This window comes from Harmonia axyridis, chromosome 1 (genome assembly GCF_914767665.1).
Source record: "Harmonia axyridis chromosome 1, icHarAxyr1.1, whole genome shotgun sequence".
Lineage (NCBI taxonomy): Eukaryota > Metazoa > Arthropoda > Insecta > Coleoptera > Coccinellidae > Harmonia > Harmonia axyridis.
This window is the reverse complement of record NC_059501.1, coordinates 77,968,666-77,988,063: the sequence shown is the minus strand read 5'-3', so window position 1 is coordinate 77,988,063 and position 19,398 is coordinate 77,968,666. Positions and strand designations below refer to the sequence as shown.

The window sequence follows — 19,398 nt, the reverse complement described above, 5'->3', positions numbered from 1 at the left end:
TTCTCATCGGAAGTTTGAAATTACATATGAAAGTATTCTTCATCATGTTAGCTTATACATACTTATATCAAATAATCAATGTTCTTGTGAGGAAACTTCTTCCGAAGCATCTTATTTTGAAGGAAGTTGACTCTAATATTTGAATGTATATGGTCATTTCGAATTCAGAGTGTACGTCAAACATTCAAAGACACCCTGCGTGACTAAAGAATGAAATTACAGACAGAAATTATTGCCATACTCTTTGATATGATAGTGAGAGAAAAAAATTGATCGAATATCAACATAGCCCTACGCATCTCTTCTGGGGAATGACCTTAAACCTATTATTTTCTAAAACAGACATGGCTGCAAAATACACATCCATTTCCACTACGATGCTGATTTCAACTGTGGGAGAGTTATCTCTGACCGGCTGATCTCTATAAAGCCCGAAGGTCAGACTACAGTTGTAGGGATTATCTGGATTCTTACTGTTTCATGTACACCCTGACTCTGTGGATCCAGTTGAGCAGAACACTGAATTCCGTTATAGTTGTCCTGGAACTGCTGGTAAACTACACTTCTGGTGGGATGTACTTGCGAACGTATTGAAAGCTGCCATCGATACCTGTATATGTAGCTGAGAGCGTTATCTTTTGGATTAACATCGAGGGCATTCACGTGGAACATCGACAAGCTGTAGATTGACGGAGGACTCCAGTAATTCAATGTGCATGTTACTGCTGCAGGTGGTACATTCAGTTTACCTTTCCGGGGATTGTGGTCGTGTGACATTTGAAAGGAGTTTGCTTTCAGTCATTCATGATTTCACTACATGACAAATGTCAACAAAAAGATATAAACGTGTAGTATGTGCTAATCTTTTTTTTTTTTGTTTCAAAATTTTCAACAGCAGAATTTATGATTATTTTGATTCCCTGTTGCTACAGCAATGCTGTTTAATATTTCCATTCAACCAAATTCCAATCAATTCAGCAATTTCAATTCAGAACTGACATTCTATATGATTACTCATGCATTTGAGACCATGTTACCCTTTGATCTACTCTCATGTTCAATTTTTTCAATGTTCGAATGAATGTTTTGGTCTTCCTTAATAATTCAAATCCCATGAAGTAATAAAGATTGATCTACCTAAAAGATATATCTATGGGCTATGTTGATCTACCTAAAAGGTAGATCTATGGGCTATATTGATCTACATACAAGTTAGATCTGTGGCGCCTACTAGTAATTTCTACTAATGAGGATGCATAAGCTGTGGCCATGTCAATCAATAAGTTCCAGACCTGGAGTACAGATGACATCGTCAGGGCCATATGCCTTATTTCATGTTGGTAACAAGCTTTAAGATACGTGTCGAAATTTCGAAACATAGAGTTAAGTCTGGATCACGATATTGAAGGTTACACAGAAAAAAAAATTCAAGTAGTTATTTGAATAAAATTAGACTTATGGAATATCAAGTAAAACCCACAAAATCCATATATTCTTCAATGCCGGAAATGAAAAATTACGAAGACTAACATTTCCCTCATTTGACTCAATACGACGGCATAACCCACCATATCGGTAACCTTCTAATTCTCATTGAAGTTATGCAACCCTCCCTTGGAAAATTGCCAGACGGAAGAATATCTCGGGAATACATTTGGAGTTGAACGTGGGTTAAAATTAGAATTAATTTGAATATATGTATTCCCGGGCTGGAATACAGTACAACATTCCTCGGTACAATACCAACGAATTTAGGGTGAAAAAATGTACCAGCCCCAATATTAACTATGGGAACGAGAAAAAAATTGGAGAGAAACAGACTGGGATGTGTTTTTATTATTTCCGTATTCAGTTCAAGGTGAATTTTCATCATTTTCGAGCACTCGTTTTTAATGGGAGGTTTTACAAGAACAACAAGGTTTTCAAATGAAAGTTCGTAAATTGAATGAAACATAGGAATGTTATGTTATTTAGCCTTACTCCTCTGGAAGATAAAGATTAAAACAAGTTAAGAATAACAAGAGATACAAGAAAAATAATTATCAAAATAATTAACAAGGCATCAGTGAAGCTACATTATATGTGAATATTGCTGCAGTTTTTCTTTTGTGAATAATATACCCAAGGTTTTACTCGTAGTCAGCAACTTAATTCTTTTCGTTTATATTTCAATAGCTCAAAATCTGTTCACCTAAGAACTTTTCAGTATCATCACCTATTATGAAACTATCAGAAATATGACATAGAGATACTTTCTGTCAATAAGGCGCAATCAAAGCATTGACTACACATATCATCGATTCTAAGATGGTATTGGACTGTCGAAGAAAACTCAATGGTCTTTTTGGTCAGGATTTCCTGTCACTTGGGAATTGAAGGGGAATGAAGAGGCCAACATACTTGCCAGGAAAGGAGTACAAACTCTTTTCATTGACTAGGAGAATTTTTGTGGCATAGGCAAATGTCCCTACAAGAAAGAGTTTCAGGAGAAGGAAAAACAGATAAAGAAACACTTCAGAAGAATCTTCTTGGATTAGATCACTCCAGACAGTTTCTTCGAAACTCTGACACTGCGAGATCAAAGAAGTATCTGTATTTTAGCAGGAATATGCTACATCTCCTCACTGGATACCTCACACGCCATTGTCACTCCAGGAAGCACCTCATGAGAATGGATCTAGCAGAAAATAAGGAGTGCAGATTCTGTGGGGAGGAGGATGAAACTCCGTCACCTGGTGACGGAATGGATCTAGACTGTCAGTTATCCAGCATCCCAATTATTTTTTAGGCATTGCTCTCTAGAATTATGTTAACTATTATATTATTGATCTTTGAGGTTACCTTAGTGTTTTATATATTAATTAATATGGAAGAACCGTTCTATTAATGCTTCTACCACTGTTTCATTCGACGAAAGTATTATTCAAGCGCCTCCCAGCAAGATACCGTATAAAAGGGAGATGGCGAAATGAGGTTCACTCCGCTTCAGAGAGCATCATCAGCAAGCGCACGAATAGCGCTGTCAGCATCAAAGATTCTAATGCATTTTCAACCTCAGGACGCCTCCCTCTTTCTGCAGGTTCTGATATCAGGCCAGGGCTCAAACAATACGGACCGGGCTACACATAATCCCCACAACTTCCATATTAGTGAGGGACTCGGAACCGCATGTGGTTTGACTGGGAGCTCGCAGGGAAAATTCACATCCGGATTATCTCACATAGCTTCCGGCAGCCATTGAACTGAAGACCTAATTGAGTAAATCCAAACCTACTACATATTCAAGCGATAAAACCTCATACATTTTGTGTGTATCGGTAACTGGATGATTGTACGTTGGTTTTAATCGATTTAGCTTCGGTTTGGAGTTATGCTTTTGGGGAATGAGGTGAATCTAGTGATATTTCTACAGGGAGGTCTATATTTCCCTATATCTCATAAAAAATAAATATTACCTAAAAACCCCCAACAAAATATTATTTTTCCTCTAATTCTATCATCTCGTCACAATGTCTGAAATTTTCGAATTTTCAGCCAAGAAGAGTCTTGAACGATAAAGTCTCTTAGAATAGCATAATCAGAAGCATAGAGTCACCAATCAGATTATCAAAAAAACCTTATAGCTTATACCTTATAACCAACGGATACAGATATTTTGCATGAGTCTTAAGCCTTAATTGAAAATGGAAACAGAAATGAGAGATTCAAATAATAGGAAAAAAGTCTTATGAACACGAGCCCGCTAAAGCTTTGTTTTCGAGATACAGGGCGTCAAAGTTTGAACTTTTTTCCAGGTTTTTTTTCTTATAAAGTCTTCACTTCACAAGATATATTCAACTAAAATTGAGCATAGATATTTCAACTGAGAGTTTACATTATGCGATATTCCTATTTCGATTGCAAATCTACAATATGATATAATTTTCAATGTCCACTCTCCTCTATCAGAACTTATTGCTGGTGGACCACTGACGTTCAATATGAATTTGAAAAAACTGTGATGTAGCATTGAAAGTATTGATTTCTTGTTTTACTGTGTTACGTTACAATTAACCATGAGACTCTAATACTGATTTCGGAGGGTGGTTTGGCTTATTTGGCAACAAAACTCCTACCCAGGTTTCTTCAAATCAAATAAAGTTAGAATACACCAAGATCTTCTCACTGTTTCTTTTTCTAGATACGCGCATCTGTTGGCGTCTCATCGGCGACCAAGCACACACGACGAATCGACAAACCACCGCGTCCTTGAAAATTCCAGTAGCGTAATATAAATGGAAGCGTGCAAAATCGTTGCAACTGTTCTATCTGCTACCGATTTTGAAAAAAATTGCAAAGAGTTTTCTGGAAATTCTGAGGAAAATCCAATTCATCTCAAAAATCCAATTAGTAAACTTGGATGAAAAAATAAGTTGTTTAGGTGATAATTTTTCTTGTCTGTAGTGATGACTAGAGATTCGATCAAATTGTATAATCATCACAAAAAAGTAGGACTTCAAGAAACAACCAGTATCTCGAAAACAAAGCCTTTGCGGATTCATGTTTATAGAGCGTTTTTCTTCATATTATCCAAGAATTCTCGGTTGTTGCATCAATTAAGGAACACTTTGTAGATACAGTGTGATCCAACGAATACAACTAAGAATTAATGTTTTTGGTTGAGTTTCGGGAAGTGAATTTTCAGGTGGGTTATGCATCATGTTGATGTGTTGAATTATTTTTGTGTATTCTGCACTGTATTGTATATTATTTTTACCCTGTGATTGGGATATTCCTGTTGGGTAATAAAAAAATGTTATTATTACTATTATTATTATTTCGTATCACTCCAGAACAAGAGAAAATTCACGTATAATATCGAAAGAAAAGAGAAAAGTGCTGATGAAGTCAGCCTCCTTTGAGGATTCGTTCATTCATGCGCCAAATGCGCCCCTCAAGACCACTTTTCCCTATACACAGTTTTATGATCCCCAAAGGCATACTTGGTGCAGAAATGAACGAACACTCAAATGTTCATGACTTCACGCCACTGCCTTCTGTATTTCTTACGGAATTCATTGAAATATAATTAATATTTTTTCTGCAAGGAAATTTTGAATTATCGCCCATTCGAACTATCATAATGATTCAACCCAGCACCATCAAACGTGTCAGGATATGGTGTGAACCAACAAAAGGACGTATCCAGCTAGTTATCAATAACCTTGGATGACTATTCAAATTCAGCCACAATTTCCAATGAAACTTGCACAAAGCTCTTAGGGGGCTGCGGTTGTTCCAAGATCTTTTGATGTCCGCCATTACGGGCCCACGGTTAGTTGGTAGTTCAAAAGTTTCCATCCAGGTCGCGATTGTTCGAACTACCTATTCAGGGTTCACGGTACAACAACTATAAAACACTATTATTGTCCCTTTGTACAAAGTTGGCTATCGAATTACGATGTAATTGCCCATCGAGGAAGATCTGTTGCTAGTTTTTGCACCTCTTCGATAATTCTTAATTAAAAGCGAATTCTAAAGAAAACGTAATATCAAAATTGTTGGCGAAATTCGTTTAGTTCGAGTGAAGGGCTGAACGAAGTAGGTATAATTGAAGTTTATAGATCGATAGAGTTCAATGGGTTCAGGAAATTTTCAGTTTGCACTCATAATAAAGCCACAATTCGGAAGGTCGATGAACTTCAATACATACCTTAGTGATAGTGAGTTATAACAATTGAAAACAATGGAAATATTTTTGTTCGGATACACAGTATCAGTGTCAATTATCTGGAGTAATATCCTTCGAATGGGGTAACTAACATAAAATTAATCAATGTATTGAAAATGTGCAATATGTTATTATCAAAATTGAATGATAGACAAACATATTCAAATTAATTTCAATAATGGAAGATCAATATTGAATTTGTACAATAATGTTGTATGCAATTGTAATTGGTAACTCATGAAATGTAAAAAGTGGATGTTTAAAATTTTCGAGTATGTTTAACAAAAAAATATATTCGAATAAGATTCGATTTGCCGCTTATGGTATTCCGAAACAGGTAAAATAGTGAGAGAGTACTTACTTCCTTTGAAATTTGTTGGATACTGATAATATTCTCGAGATGAATTCCACATTGCCTTTCTCACTATTTCCGCTGTTATTTCATTAACGATAGATAACTTGAATCGATATTTAAGGGTCAGATAAATCGAAATCGGGTGGTTGTGCTCACCCCCGTTAGGGGATGAAAAAAGCGGAGAAGTTCTTCTCCGTCGAAGCAGAAATTGAGGGGTCTGAGCGATTTTCCACATTTTCATTTCAATGTCGGAAAATAGAGTTATTAAGTTTTTGTTGGACCACCCTGTATGTAAGTCTTCATGCAATTCGAATTTCATTAGGTATCAGTTGAAATATAGACACTTGATGAAGTCACAGTGTGCCCTAACAAAAATATGAATACAATTTTCCATAATTTTGTGAAAACTGGGTTGATATTTTCATTCTCTATTTTTTGAAACGCCGATAAGGTCAATGTGAAATTTTGCTATGCTTGTCAAGATCGCTATGTCGGTTAGCTGAGATACAGAAATATAGCTACATACCAAAAGCTCTGTACAACGACATAATATGTAAGTCCTACGGTAGTTGTCTTTCAATACATCATGTGGCATTCTAGATATAAGAAAAACAGAGATTATTACAATAGTTCAATACACTCATTAAATGTATACCACATCATGAATAGTGGAATGACAATTTCACGACTACCTACTTAAAAAATCTGAAACCAGCTCCTTCGCCATTTTGATACTCTAGATTTCGGGTCGTTATTTCTAAAATTAATCGTTAAATTATATTAAATTTATATAAGGAGGTTCTGTTTCACTGCTGCTTAATTTCTATTGTGCTCTCCATCAGAGCTATTTCCACCGTACCGTGATCTACAGTTAGCCTTCCAGTTCCAGAGTTCTAATGAACTCCAGAGTCTGGGACTCCAAGGAGGCTAATTCCTCCCTTCCACAAGTTTCTTTTCCAAAGCAAATTTTGCATCATTTGGTGATGGCAAGGCATTCCGTCACCAGGTAATCCGGAGTTTCTTCTTCCTCCCCACAGAATCTGCACTCGTCATTTTCTGCTAGACCCATTCTCTTCAGGTGTTTCCTAAGGCGACAATGCCCTGTGAGGAATCCAGTGAGGAGGTCTACTATATTATTGCTTAGCTACCGATCATTCCTGTGGAAATATTTCGATAAATACTGATCTATTCTTTTACAGTGATTCAACAGAAAAATCATTTCATTGGTTTAAAATAGATTTCAACGTTTCTAGCTGATTATTAGAGTCCTCTTTTTTCGACTATACCGCTACATCTTTTCCTCAAAACTCGTCTGAAAACACGATGAAATTCGATTGAAAAAGCCTAGAGACTCAAAATTAGATCCTCATCGTTCTAAAAAAAGAATGTGAGATATATACTCAGTTCTTTTGGATCCCACCAAATCTTGAAAACGTATGAATATTTCACAACAAATGATTAGATTCATTTTATTGTGAAACAAGGAAAATATTTCTTAGTATGGCGACGATGCCAAAAAACGTTTTATGACGTCATTACACTGCTGAAATGATTTGAGTGTATCCCACTCTTCACCGTCAAATGAAGGAAATTATTGTCTGTATTCTATACTACACTCAATTTTCTTATTCAATTCGCAGCAATATTGAAACTCCTGCTCAGCAGCTGTTTCTGAGCTTAATATCGAATCGTTTCCCATTCAGTTCGTTACATAATACCACCCAGAGTATTCCTTATCAAGAAGTCTAAAGGAAAGCACATGCACAGGCACGCACAGTCTAAAGAGCCGGTTGCTAAACGTGAATGTAATCGTTCAATCCGAGAAAAAACCTCAATGAACATTTCTCGAGGAGTTCATGTCCCGCCAACCTAACAGGAGGTCAGTTCGATCGATTCTGAGGCGAATTACGTATTCGTTTCGTGCTTGAAATCGACCTGCAGAAATAAAATACTGCTCCATTCTACAATATTTCAATAGGACCACGCCCATACGAGCCGGATAGAATTTCCCGTCCTTACAGCTGATGTGGATTATAATGATTTCATTTTAATAGAAAGGAGAGGGGTCAATGTTCCATAATTCTGCAGAATTAGGCCACTGATATTTTGAACAATTCTCACGTCGCTGAAGCAGTTCCAAATAAAAAGGAAAATAATCGAAAGTAACCCAAGGCGAATGCATGTCATCGAGGGAGAATAGCGATATACCGGTTTCACCCTTATTAGGTATCATCAGTACCGCATAACTTTACCCAAGATGACAAACAAACGAAATAGCTGGCACCTTATTGAACGCTGGCAGACGCTACTCAGTATGATTACTGCGGTGCGCCACCCAGCGGACAAAAGCCTAACTACTTCCTCCACGGGTACCTCGAAAAAGCAGATTCCCACGTCAACTAGGACAATCTTCTGTTTTTCCGCCTAAGCGACGTACAACGCGAAATATAATAAATAAAATGGCTAATAATGGTGATGAAAGAAGAAAATACGAAAAAAAAACGAAAAAGAAGTACAATTTCCAAGTGTGTAATAATATCATACGATATTAATTATCTATCTGGTTAATGTATCAGCAAAAATGCCATCAACATAACCATTGTCAAACAGAAGATTTCCACGCTATTACGTAGGAATCATAATCGAAAGTAACCCAAGGAGAATGCATGTCATCGAGGGAGAATAGCGATATACCGATTTCATCCTTGTTAGGTATCATCAGTACCGCATAACTCAACCCAAGATGACGAACAAACGAAATTGCAGGCACCTTATTGAACGTATATTTTAATACTTAGAAGTATCTAATAGTATTAGAAAATATAACCTTCTTAAAAAAAAAACAAGATCAAGTTGAAATATTAATACAATATTATACAGGGTGCGTCTTTGATTTGTACATATTTTAACAGTAAATTCTTGAAGTCAAAAAGATTTCTTTTTTCCTCAACAATTTTTCCGATTCGGCCTAGATGGAAAGTTTAAGTTATTTCAAATTTTCGTAATGAGGTATTCTACCCCTAGAAATCTGCACACTGAAGTTTTTCAAACCATAAGTAAAATTCCCTTCAGAATAACAATCTAACTCTATGTTCCTTGAAATATGATCTGTGTGCAGAGATATTCACACTGTTAAGCTTTCAGTTTATGTTGTACATGAGCGTGTTTACCGAATAAACATCATCAAAGATTCAAAGAAACCGAACAAAATATTGAATTTCTATACATAATTACGAGAAATTTTAGGTAATTGAGTGGATACAAAACAAATGTGTTCATTCTGACCGAAAGTAATTCCTTTATCAAATGAAAAGCATTTGCGTTGTTACGTTATTCACATATGAAAATATTGATCTGCATCACTCAGTTCAATATTTGTGGAGTCATCACTACGAGTATGAATATGTGGGTATGAATTGAAAAAATTTTATGACTATGTATTCGAAGCATGATGGATAAATTGGACTCTACTTGCGATTGAATTGGTTCTATAACGTGTAGCTACACCTGAACTGTGATTATATCTGAAAGTAATCTCTATACTGTTGTAGTGACTCTGTTTGCTCACAGAAGGCGTTATGGGTTTTCGCGCAACACATACATATAAGGGTCATCGTATTGCAACAGAGTCACCTCTCCACGATGGTGTGAGAGGGTGTGTCTTAGAAAGAGTCCACTAGACAAGCTATCACGGGACGAAACTCCAAACCCTTGGGAGAGGTCACACCTCGTAACTTGGCTCGAGAACAGCTCGCCAAACTGTAATTAAGATTTTTTTATGCAACAAACACTAAAATTTTCACTCGAAATCTGGCATTGAATATTTCATTTTACAGATTCTTCTCAATTACATTCTTTATGTTATAATTAACCATACTACTTGTTTCATCTTGATTTTGGCATTGAAAATAAGCTGATAGTATTCAATTTAAATATCCACAAGAATCTGAAGGATCGAAAAAACGGATTGATTAAAATTTTGTTCACATTGTATGAAAATTTCGTAATATTAATATACTACCCATTGTTGCAGAAAGAATGAAAAATTTTGCCTTGTAAAGGTTGTAACTTCGAGTCAGGTTATAACAAGCAATTTTCAACTTGAATTGAATGATGGGCTCATAGTGAGCAGAATTTTTGACTTTTTTACTCCTAGTAAATTCAGTTGCTAGAAAGACTCATCTCAGATCTGACTATCAAGGAGGTTTCAGCTTGGATGTCACCATCATAAGAAATAATCTTCGTTTCACACGAATACCAAGTAGAATAACATATGAATTTGAAATGTGAACAGACTCTTTGTCGTTGGAAACAGGGTAGGATCACTGAAATGTTCACTAGTTCCATGAAGTAATGAACATAGATAGAAGAAGGATACGCAATTTTTACATGTCCCTCAACGTGGTTAGATTACGTTGACGGATTGTGATATATTTTCAAATCTACAATTTCACTTATGTTATGAATGTATATTATATTGAATGAAATATATTTATTTGGGTGATTCTGAATTAAATATGCGAATTTGAATATTTGGAATCCGATATTTTTCCTGATTGTCGAATTTATATTATGGAAAATATTTATTATTTTCTGTATATATGTACCTGCTGAAATCTTAGTTTTGGCAACTATTGCTCTCCTAGTGTCATCCGTTATTTCACGTCGTTTGGCGCACTTGAAGTTTGTTTTCTGAATTTCTTATATATTTAGGTATTCATTTCAATATATTTTTGGTTACTATGAAACGTTGATTCACTATGAGATATAAGAAGTGCGTTCTTTATGGAGAAACTCGTATCACTGATATGTTTTCATATCCGCGCGCTTCATGTCAAATTTAGTAGTTCATGTTGGAAACAAAATTTGCTTACTGAAAATGACATATGCTCCCTCTATCTATGTTTATTACTCTGAGGTTGTAACTGAGAGTCTTGATTATGACAATAAGGTTCAGTATTCGTTATCGGGCGAAATAAATCGAAAACCTCAGTTTTTACGATACCGCTATCTGCCGTCACAAAAATAACCCCTGAAGCTCACAAAGACAAATATCAGCCCCTAATCACGACCCGTCGATGAGACCTAAACGACCTCCAACACCTCGATCGCCCCCAATTTCGTCGGACAATGTGCGTCTAACAGAAACACGGATCATCCCCCGCAGAAAAAAGCGCCTTTGTGGGCGCCAAAACAAAAAAGCGCCTCATTCATCCCTCCCGGCCGACATATACCAATCGGCTCTTTTTTCTTTACCAAGGGGGGAAGATGGCAGGGTCTTTGTTGGAGGAACACCCCCACCCCCTTCGACGGGGTTAATTAGAAAATCGGGAGAGGAGGACGTGAACAAATCGGGGAGGAGAGTTGGGGCGATAATGATATTGACCGCAGATCATTAAAGAGGGAAGATGTCCGGAAACTCCTGATGGCTGTTATTTGTTGGACGACCCGGTGACCCGACTCGCATCGATTCCTCTCCTCTTGACACTCACTGTCTGTTTTCTAAATGACGTTCTGGTTCGAACAATAGGGGAAGACGTTGGACGGACGTCTTTATAATGCAATGATGTATGGTTTGCCGCGGTGGAAAAGTTGGTTATCGGATGATGACTCGCCCGTTCTTCACTGGATTGGAAATTTTTCCAGATAAGTATTGTAGGGTGTGACCCCCTTTAGCTTCGAAAATTTTTGGTTGAAATTGGAGTATTCGCTTTTTTGATAACTTATGAGTAAGGCAGTTTGAAAATATTGAGCTTGCCCATTCGGAATCTCTCTATCTTTGATGCGACGGAACGTTTGCTATTGCTAGGAGAGAGCATGAACTCAAGGGCGAGGAATGCCGAAGGGAGCGGTACTAGGGCTATTGGAATAATTATTGAAAAATCCTATAATTTTTTGCTTAATCTTTACAGTTGTTTTCATTGTACGCTTACTTGCAGTTGAGATTATTCTCTATGACAATGATTGGTGTACGAAATTGATCTATGTAAAAAAGTATTCGATTTTTGAAACAGATTTCTTGCATCTATAGTTCACCAAAAGAGTGTATTTCTCTGAAACTGTGATCACTAATTCGATCATCATCTGTAATTTGCAGTAGTCAATCAATTGTAGTATAATTCAGAGGAAGTAGTAAACAAATATCAGAGATTCAAAATGCTCTTCTAACTCAATGAATATCGAGATATTTTATTTGAAAGTTATATACATATGAGTGAATCTTAGAGTATCTTCATATTCTCTTAGCGATTCATGAAGAGAGATCAATTGTTCTTATTGACCTTCTACTAACCCAAAACATCATGCGGAAAACACACAATGGTATTTTATTTGTATTGAAATGAATGAAAATGAGTCCTTCACTTTTGAAACTCCACAGATTGCATCACTAACTGCAGCAATTTCTACTCAGAACTTCATCAGAAATTTCCAAATACATGAATAATGAAACATAACATTAATGAATAATATCATCTTCGAAATGATGTGAGCTCTTCTCAAAAACGTTATACTAGCTCATTTTTCAAAACTGAGTGAAAAACCGAAGTACTTTTGTTCTTGAGAGCTTATATTATCCCATTAAAGCCCATAATTCCCCCGTGAAGATTTTCAACTGAAACTTTGTCTGATGAGTTATTTAGACTCAAAAAGTGATATTGTGTTATAAAAATAATGATCGAACATGCAGGAGAGTTACTATGAAGCGGCAACTTAAGTTGCCACTGGGATAATTCATGAAGAAATTTTCCAAAGTACAATAAAACTAGCATATCAATCGTATACATCTATTGTGATTCAACCGTATAATATTTCCTATGAAATTACATAAAATATTATTATTTTACATCATGAAAAATTTTGAAACACTCATCAGGATGAACAGGAACTTCACACTTCTTGCATACAAAAATTGTACGCCTGCCACATACTTTACAACGGCGATACTTGGATTCACCTTTTTCGATGAAATGATCTGTTCGATCTTTTCTTATTTCTTCGAGAGCTGGTGTGAACTCTAGAGATGATCGAACTCCTGCTACCATTGGAGGACTGCCGTAAGACTTCAGAATGAAAATAGCACACTGACGTCTGAAATCCAATAGAGGAATATCATGCCCAAGGCGACGATACAGTAACCAACCTTGTGTGCTGCATACATCCACAGTCCAAGAGAAATAAGGCCACCACCATTTTTTCGACCTGATTCTGTTTCGGTAGGAAGCCAAAAATTGATCAGAAAGATCTACTCCACCCATGTTACTATTGTAACGAGCAATAGGACCTGGTACTTTGACAGAAATGACCTTCTTTTCAATTCTGGAGTATCGGTTTGACTTTGACATAGGATGTACATTATCACAATTAGTAAGTACAGTAACAACATTGTTGTCATTCCAACGGACTGCTAAAATATCTCCTGAAGAACTGGTGGATGTTTCACCTCTGGGTTTATTTTTCCACGTTTTTTTATCTGGAAGTTTCATTGAAACACTACAGCGATTCTCACGCAGAGTACCAGTTCCACCAAGTCCTCTAGAACTAAGCTCTTCCAACAACCCAACCGATGTAAAAAGATTGTCAAAGTAGAGTCGAATACCCTTTGACAATTTCATGTGGTCTACAAGTCCAATTACTACGTCACCTCCTTGACCGAGTCCAGTTTCTGGAAGACGAGTTGAACTTCCACAATAGGGTTCAACATGATGGATGTATCCAGATGGATCCGCGGCAACCCATAACTTGAACCCAAATCTGATAGGTTTTCCGCGAATAAACTGTTTGCACCCATGCCTTCCGTAATAAGGAATCATACTCTCGTCGATACTAATAGTGGGCCCAGGACTGATTTGTTTGAAAGAGTTGTTGAGGTGATCAAAAATAGGTCGGACCTTGTACATTTTATCACTTCCATCATTGTTTTCATTGTTGGCAAGGTGAATAAAACTTATCAGTTCATCGAATCGGTTTCGACGGATGGCATCGGAAACTAAGTGCGAATGAACATCTGGATCTTGTTTCCAGTAGAGTCTTCTATATGGAAGAGGGTGGTAACCTGACATCAACATAATTCCGACAAATGTAATCATTTCTTCAGCAGTGGCATTCAGGTTGTGAACGAGTTTCTGCATAGCATAACGATTAGTTTCGGTTACGATATGACTCAATAAATCTTCCGAGAAGTAAGCCCTAAAAGCCTCAATAGGGCTTTTTACCGTTTCTTTCAGAAGATCTTCTGCTACCGGTCGGTATTCGCATTCAAGTTCAGGAATACTTGAAGATAACCCATTCATTTTCGGCTTCCAAGTACGTTCTGTGGGACGCTTACGTTTGGTGCTTCTTACTCTTGTCTGCGAAGAAGTCGTCGGTCTAGGTTCTTCTGAATGGTTCTCATCTTGGACGACTGGATTGCCGTGATCATCATCGATTTCTGGATTCTGCATTTCCACCTGAGAGCGTAATATACGGGCAGGAAGGTGGTCAAAATCTCCAACTACCTCTTCATCCGATAAATCAGAGTCCTTATCTGTATCTGCACCAGGAAGTTCATCAGGTGGACATATGGCTATATTGGTGGCTGATATGTCCTCATCGTTCTCGATAAGGTCAATTAATTCATGAAGAAGTAATCCAGTGCCTGATCTTCCACGAGTATACCTGTCGAAATCATTCAGTAAGAAATGTAAATATTGCAGAAACCGTTGTCACGTGTTCCCGTTGGCCACTTTAGTTGCCATCAAACTTTGCCCGTATGGCAAAAGCAAAATATTGCATGAAAATATTACTGTGAAGAAGAAATATACTGCTGAATTCATATTGAATAAAACTGGTACAAAAATACAAATGTGCATGCATTATTGAAATAGAATACTTACAATCTCTCATCGACGGCCATTATGGTGAATGAAAAAGTTCAAGAGCTCTGAATAAATCGTTATACACTAACTCACTGTTTGACAATATCTGACTGACGTTTGTGCTATTCGAGACAGGACATATCACATGACCGGAATTTACCAATGGAACTTCAATATCTATGCGCGTGCGCATAGAATGTAGTCGAATGCGCCGTGGCAACTTAAGTTGCCACGGGGCTGTAATGGGTTATATTCCAGAAAATGGAAATATTTCCACCAAATGTTTAACTTCCATAGGTACATCACAAGAAATGAATGATTTTTTTATATTCCTAAACAAGACTGCATTTGCATATTTACTCATGTGAGTTTCACATAGCAATACACTGACTTCACTTTAAGAACGTTCTTAAAGTGAAGGCACTTATTCTAAACCAACTCAAGAAGACAATTCATCCCATATTGGTGGGGAAGTTTTATTGTTCTGTTGACCGGTTTTTTTTGTGATTGATTCATTTACTTTTTGAATTAATTTTCCTGTCCTTTTAGATATGTACAAAATATATCATTTTATATGCATTTGCTACTAGTCAAAATATATACAACATTTTTCACGTCAATTCATGAATTGTTCTTATTTTCATTTCATTCACAAAAAAAAACCTTCATATAATAAACTGGTAGTACGTACATAGAGGAAATAGATTATTCCAATCATAATAAAGGCATTTATTACCTCAAAATGTGACTCCCTTGCTGCTTACATTGCTCGGTTCGAGACTACTCCTCGGAAATGAACACTATCCTTATTGATTCGTGATATATTTGATAATATGGAAGGTAATAATGTGAAACATGTACTATTCCACATAACTCTTACCAGGTCAAGTTGTTTAAATCAGAATATAGATAAGAAATAGGTGGTGTTATATTATCAAGACAAGTAGCAGTTTTTAAATGTCAAGTCAAGTATTTATTTATTAAGTACTTAAGTTAACATTGAAAAACTACTACATGGCTAGAACTTGAGTTTAGTTTAAGTCAAGTTCAAATAAAGTAGCTTGAATATCAAGTCAAGACGTGAGTCTCTAATCCTTAATTCCACAGTCAAGTTCATTGAGGATCAAAATCTGACTAGGCGTTCCGTAAATAAGGCCTTCGAAATGGGAACTGGAGTTAACATAAAGAGGAAAATAAAATTACAACCATATTAATGGAATCCCTAGTTAGATTTAGCTAATTGATGAACTTAACCGCGGCATTCGAGATCCGAATCTAATCTGAACATTTCATTTACTATTTCTTGACGAACAGACAAGAGCAATTTGTTTTATTAGGCAGCAAAATAATAGATGGACTGCCGCGGAAAAATATCGGATATATTTATATTATGGACAGTGATAGCGACTTAGAAGTACTAACTCCTCCAGAAATAAGGAAGGTGGCAAAAAATATTGATTGTCAGAAAATGTCGAATGTTTTATTCACATTGAGAATAATCCCTTTGCTGCCTAGATAGGGAAAGTATGCTGTGCTGATTGATATGTATCTGCAAAATCAATATTCGCTGTCAATCGGAGAAAAAATCTATTTCAATATGATTACGTCATCAGTGACGTCAAATCTTATCCTTGGAAACCACTCTCGGTTCAAATATCGAATATTAGAGGCATTGCGGCGAAAAAAAAAGAACAACTTATGATCCTCAACTGTTGAATGAAAACCTCGGCACGAAAATATCACCTCAGCTCCCTCGCGGTATATCCGGGCGCAATTCACCAGCGTTTCAATTTACATCAACATATTTTTCATATTCTTTTACTACCGGAAATAAAACGGCAGCAAAGGGAGGCCGCGGTGTTTCCGTCTAACTTATCTCGAGGGCAATATTCTGGAATGACGCCAATGTGTGTTCGGGAAAAGTTTGTAGGTGATAAAATAGTAAGAGCTACGCCTAACCTTCGACCACTTCGGATAAGAATAACTTACCGGAAGAAAATGAGGCAGCCCGGGGCGATCGCCTCTTGAGGGTTGCTTCCCTAACCGATGGGGTGGATTCTTGGCCCTGATTTTGGCCATATTTGCGATCCTGCATCCTGATTTTGCGGTTTCTTATCTTGCTCGTTGAACAAGATGGATTTAATGGAATCATAGATGATGAGATTTATCGAATAGGAATCGTCGTGTATGGTAGTCATTAGTTCAAAAGCCTTAAAAGCGGCAGGTTGAATATAGCATCGTAAGTACTTGCTATGCTTGTGGACTTCCATATAAAAAGGTCAAATTTGAGGGAGATTTTGATTCGAAAGAAATAAGAGATATATTTAAATGTATAATAGTAATCACTGTAACTTTGGAACGATATCCTAAAATAAAGATTGTCACGGTTCTCTTTGTCAATGAGTTTTGCACTTGCACAGTTATGTTTATGCTTAGAGGAGTTTGGATGTTTTGAATTACACCTATAAGATATATCCACCTCTGCGCAAGGAAATGCCTTGAACACAGCTAAGGTTATGTTGCTGTATTTCTGTTTTGAAATTCAAGTCATAGATAATATGCCGCTTAAGTTGATATAGGCAATGAAACATTTTTCCACGACTACTTTAGTTAAAATGCATATACAGAATTATTGTTTTGTATCAAGCTATAGAGAGTTTTGTGATTCAATTCTTTATAATTTATAGTTTTTGTTTTATATCACTTTGGAATTTGAAAGGTTTATCAGTATCATTCTCGATATTCCCTCAATTATTTCAATGATGAATTCCAAAACTTTTTGAATTTTGATATTCTGATGAAAAAGTACATAAATTCTAATAGGAGTATCTCAACAAAAAAAATACGTTCTCGTGTATTTCATTCTGAAAGTTCAGGATATACATAGGCGTACAACTTTGCTTTCGCCGTTTTTACTGAAATTCGAGGCTTTATTGTAGAAAACTGGTAATACATTTAGGATTCAAAGTATTGTCCATCGCTGGCCACTATTTTCTACTATCTTTCGGGCTTCGTATGAATCCTACTACGCCGAGCTGGTCCCATTGAGTATGACCTTGGAACCGTGAATACTCGGTTTAGCAGTCGACGTAAAAGCATTGCCGAGATATCCCCATGATTTTCTTCGCTTGGGATTATCGTAGCTTGTTTGCAATAGTCAAGCATTGATCCTCAATCAGAATCAATCCTTCATTGTAGATTTCATCGGTTATTTGGATGTCAGGATTATTCGTTTGAATGCGCAAGCGATGCAAGATATCTTCACATATGTCGTCTTTGTATTTGTTCCATAACTGAATTGGTTGTGAAGGAAAACATGTGGTGATGATAATTGCGAACAGCATTCGTATTTGGTACGCATTTGATGAAACAACTGAATCCGCAAGTGTTAAATCCCAATGAGAATAGTTCTCCAGCAAATTCAATAGTTGACATGCTTCTCGATATGTTTGGCATTGGTGGCCATTCACAGTTTTTAAATGAGCAAATGATTTTGATCCACGTACATTTACCAACAGCAGTCGCAAATAAACCAAGGTTTATAGCAAAGAAAATTCAGGAAAAATTTAACAGAAAAGCGGGAAAATCATTTTTCACATACAGCGCCATCTCTGATACATAGCATGTACTACAAACCAATATTTTAAGTAGATGGTGCCGGTGCGTGATACATTGTTCGACAGCTACTCATGTATGTGAAAAATGATTTTCCCGCTTTTCTGTTGAAATTTGTCCTGAATTTTCTTTGCTATAAACCTCGCGGAGCCCGAGACCTTTCCAACGAATGCAAAATCGTGGAAATCGGTTCATGCGTTCTGGAGTTATAGCGTCAGGAAGGAAAACCCGACTTATTTTTATATAGTAGATTGAATGCGACCGAATAATTCAATTCAGCATCCAACAATATCCCGGAACCGATGAAAAAATGAACACGGAACAAGTAGGCTTCAAAGATTCACATCGAAATTCAATCGCCCATTTCCCATCGCTCCCCTCCAACCCTCTCACCCCCCAAACCCGGAAAACATTATCGTTGTGCATCCAATTCACGTTTACAAAACTTCGAATTATCCCAATTCCATTTTTTGCCGGAAAATAACCGGAATTTTCCCCGCAATTGATAGCGGTTCGATAATAAAAGGAGAAAATCACCGGATGAGGCCGCCGCGAACGCCGTACCCGGAAACCTTCCTCCGGGATGCGACAGGACGCGTTCCCCTCCAATGGGGCAGCAGTAATTTCCCAAATATTCGGCCCCGGCCTTCTTGTTTATATCGACACATCGGCAAACAATAAACGGGCTGTCATACCCGCTTTACCGAACGCTAATAACATGCCAGCGTTGCCGGAACAATTCCGGTTTACATTTCTTGTTATCCCCAGGGATTTTGCGGTAGTTTCACCTCCGGTTCCATCAAGACGGCATGCACCGCAACTCTACGGTGGCCCCATCTCGTGGGATACTTCATACGGATTGT

The 19,398-nt window shown here is 37.0% G+C and overlaps 2 protein-coding genes across 2 annotated transcripts in view; one reads left to right on the top strand and one right to left on the bottom strand.

Moving 5' to 3' along the window:
* LOC123680036 (nephrin-like) overlaps positions 1-19,398 on the top strand; it is a 410,663-nt gene that overhangs the window by 149,931 nt on the left and 241,334 nt on the right. The window lies entirely within an intron of this gene.
* On the bottom strand, positions 12,837-15,164 carry LOC123680042 (piggyBac transposable element-derived protein 3-like). The gene is made up of 2 exons (XM_045617695.1): positions 14,939-15,164; positions 12,837-14,720 (listed from the first exon to the last, which is right to left on the bottom strand). The coding sequence occupies exons 1-2, from the start codon at positions 14,956-14,958 to the stop codon at positions 12,902-12,904; spliced, it is 1,839 nt and encodes a 612-aa protein (XP_045473651.1). The 5' UTR covers positions 14,959-15,164; the 3' UTR covers positions 12,837-12,901.

Bases quoted from the DNA above. Each gene is read 5' to 3' on its own strand.
- LOC123680042 (XM_045617695.1), bottom strand. From the start codon at position 14,958: ATGGCCGTCGATGAGAGATT. The intron at 14,721-14,938 runs GTAAGTATTCTA...TGATTTCGACAG, and splicing joins ATGGCCGTCGATGAGAGATT to GTATACTCGTGGAAGATCAG.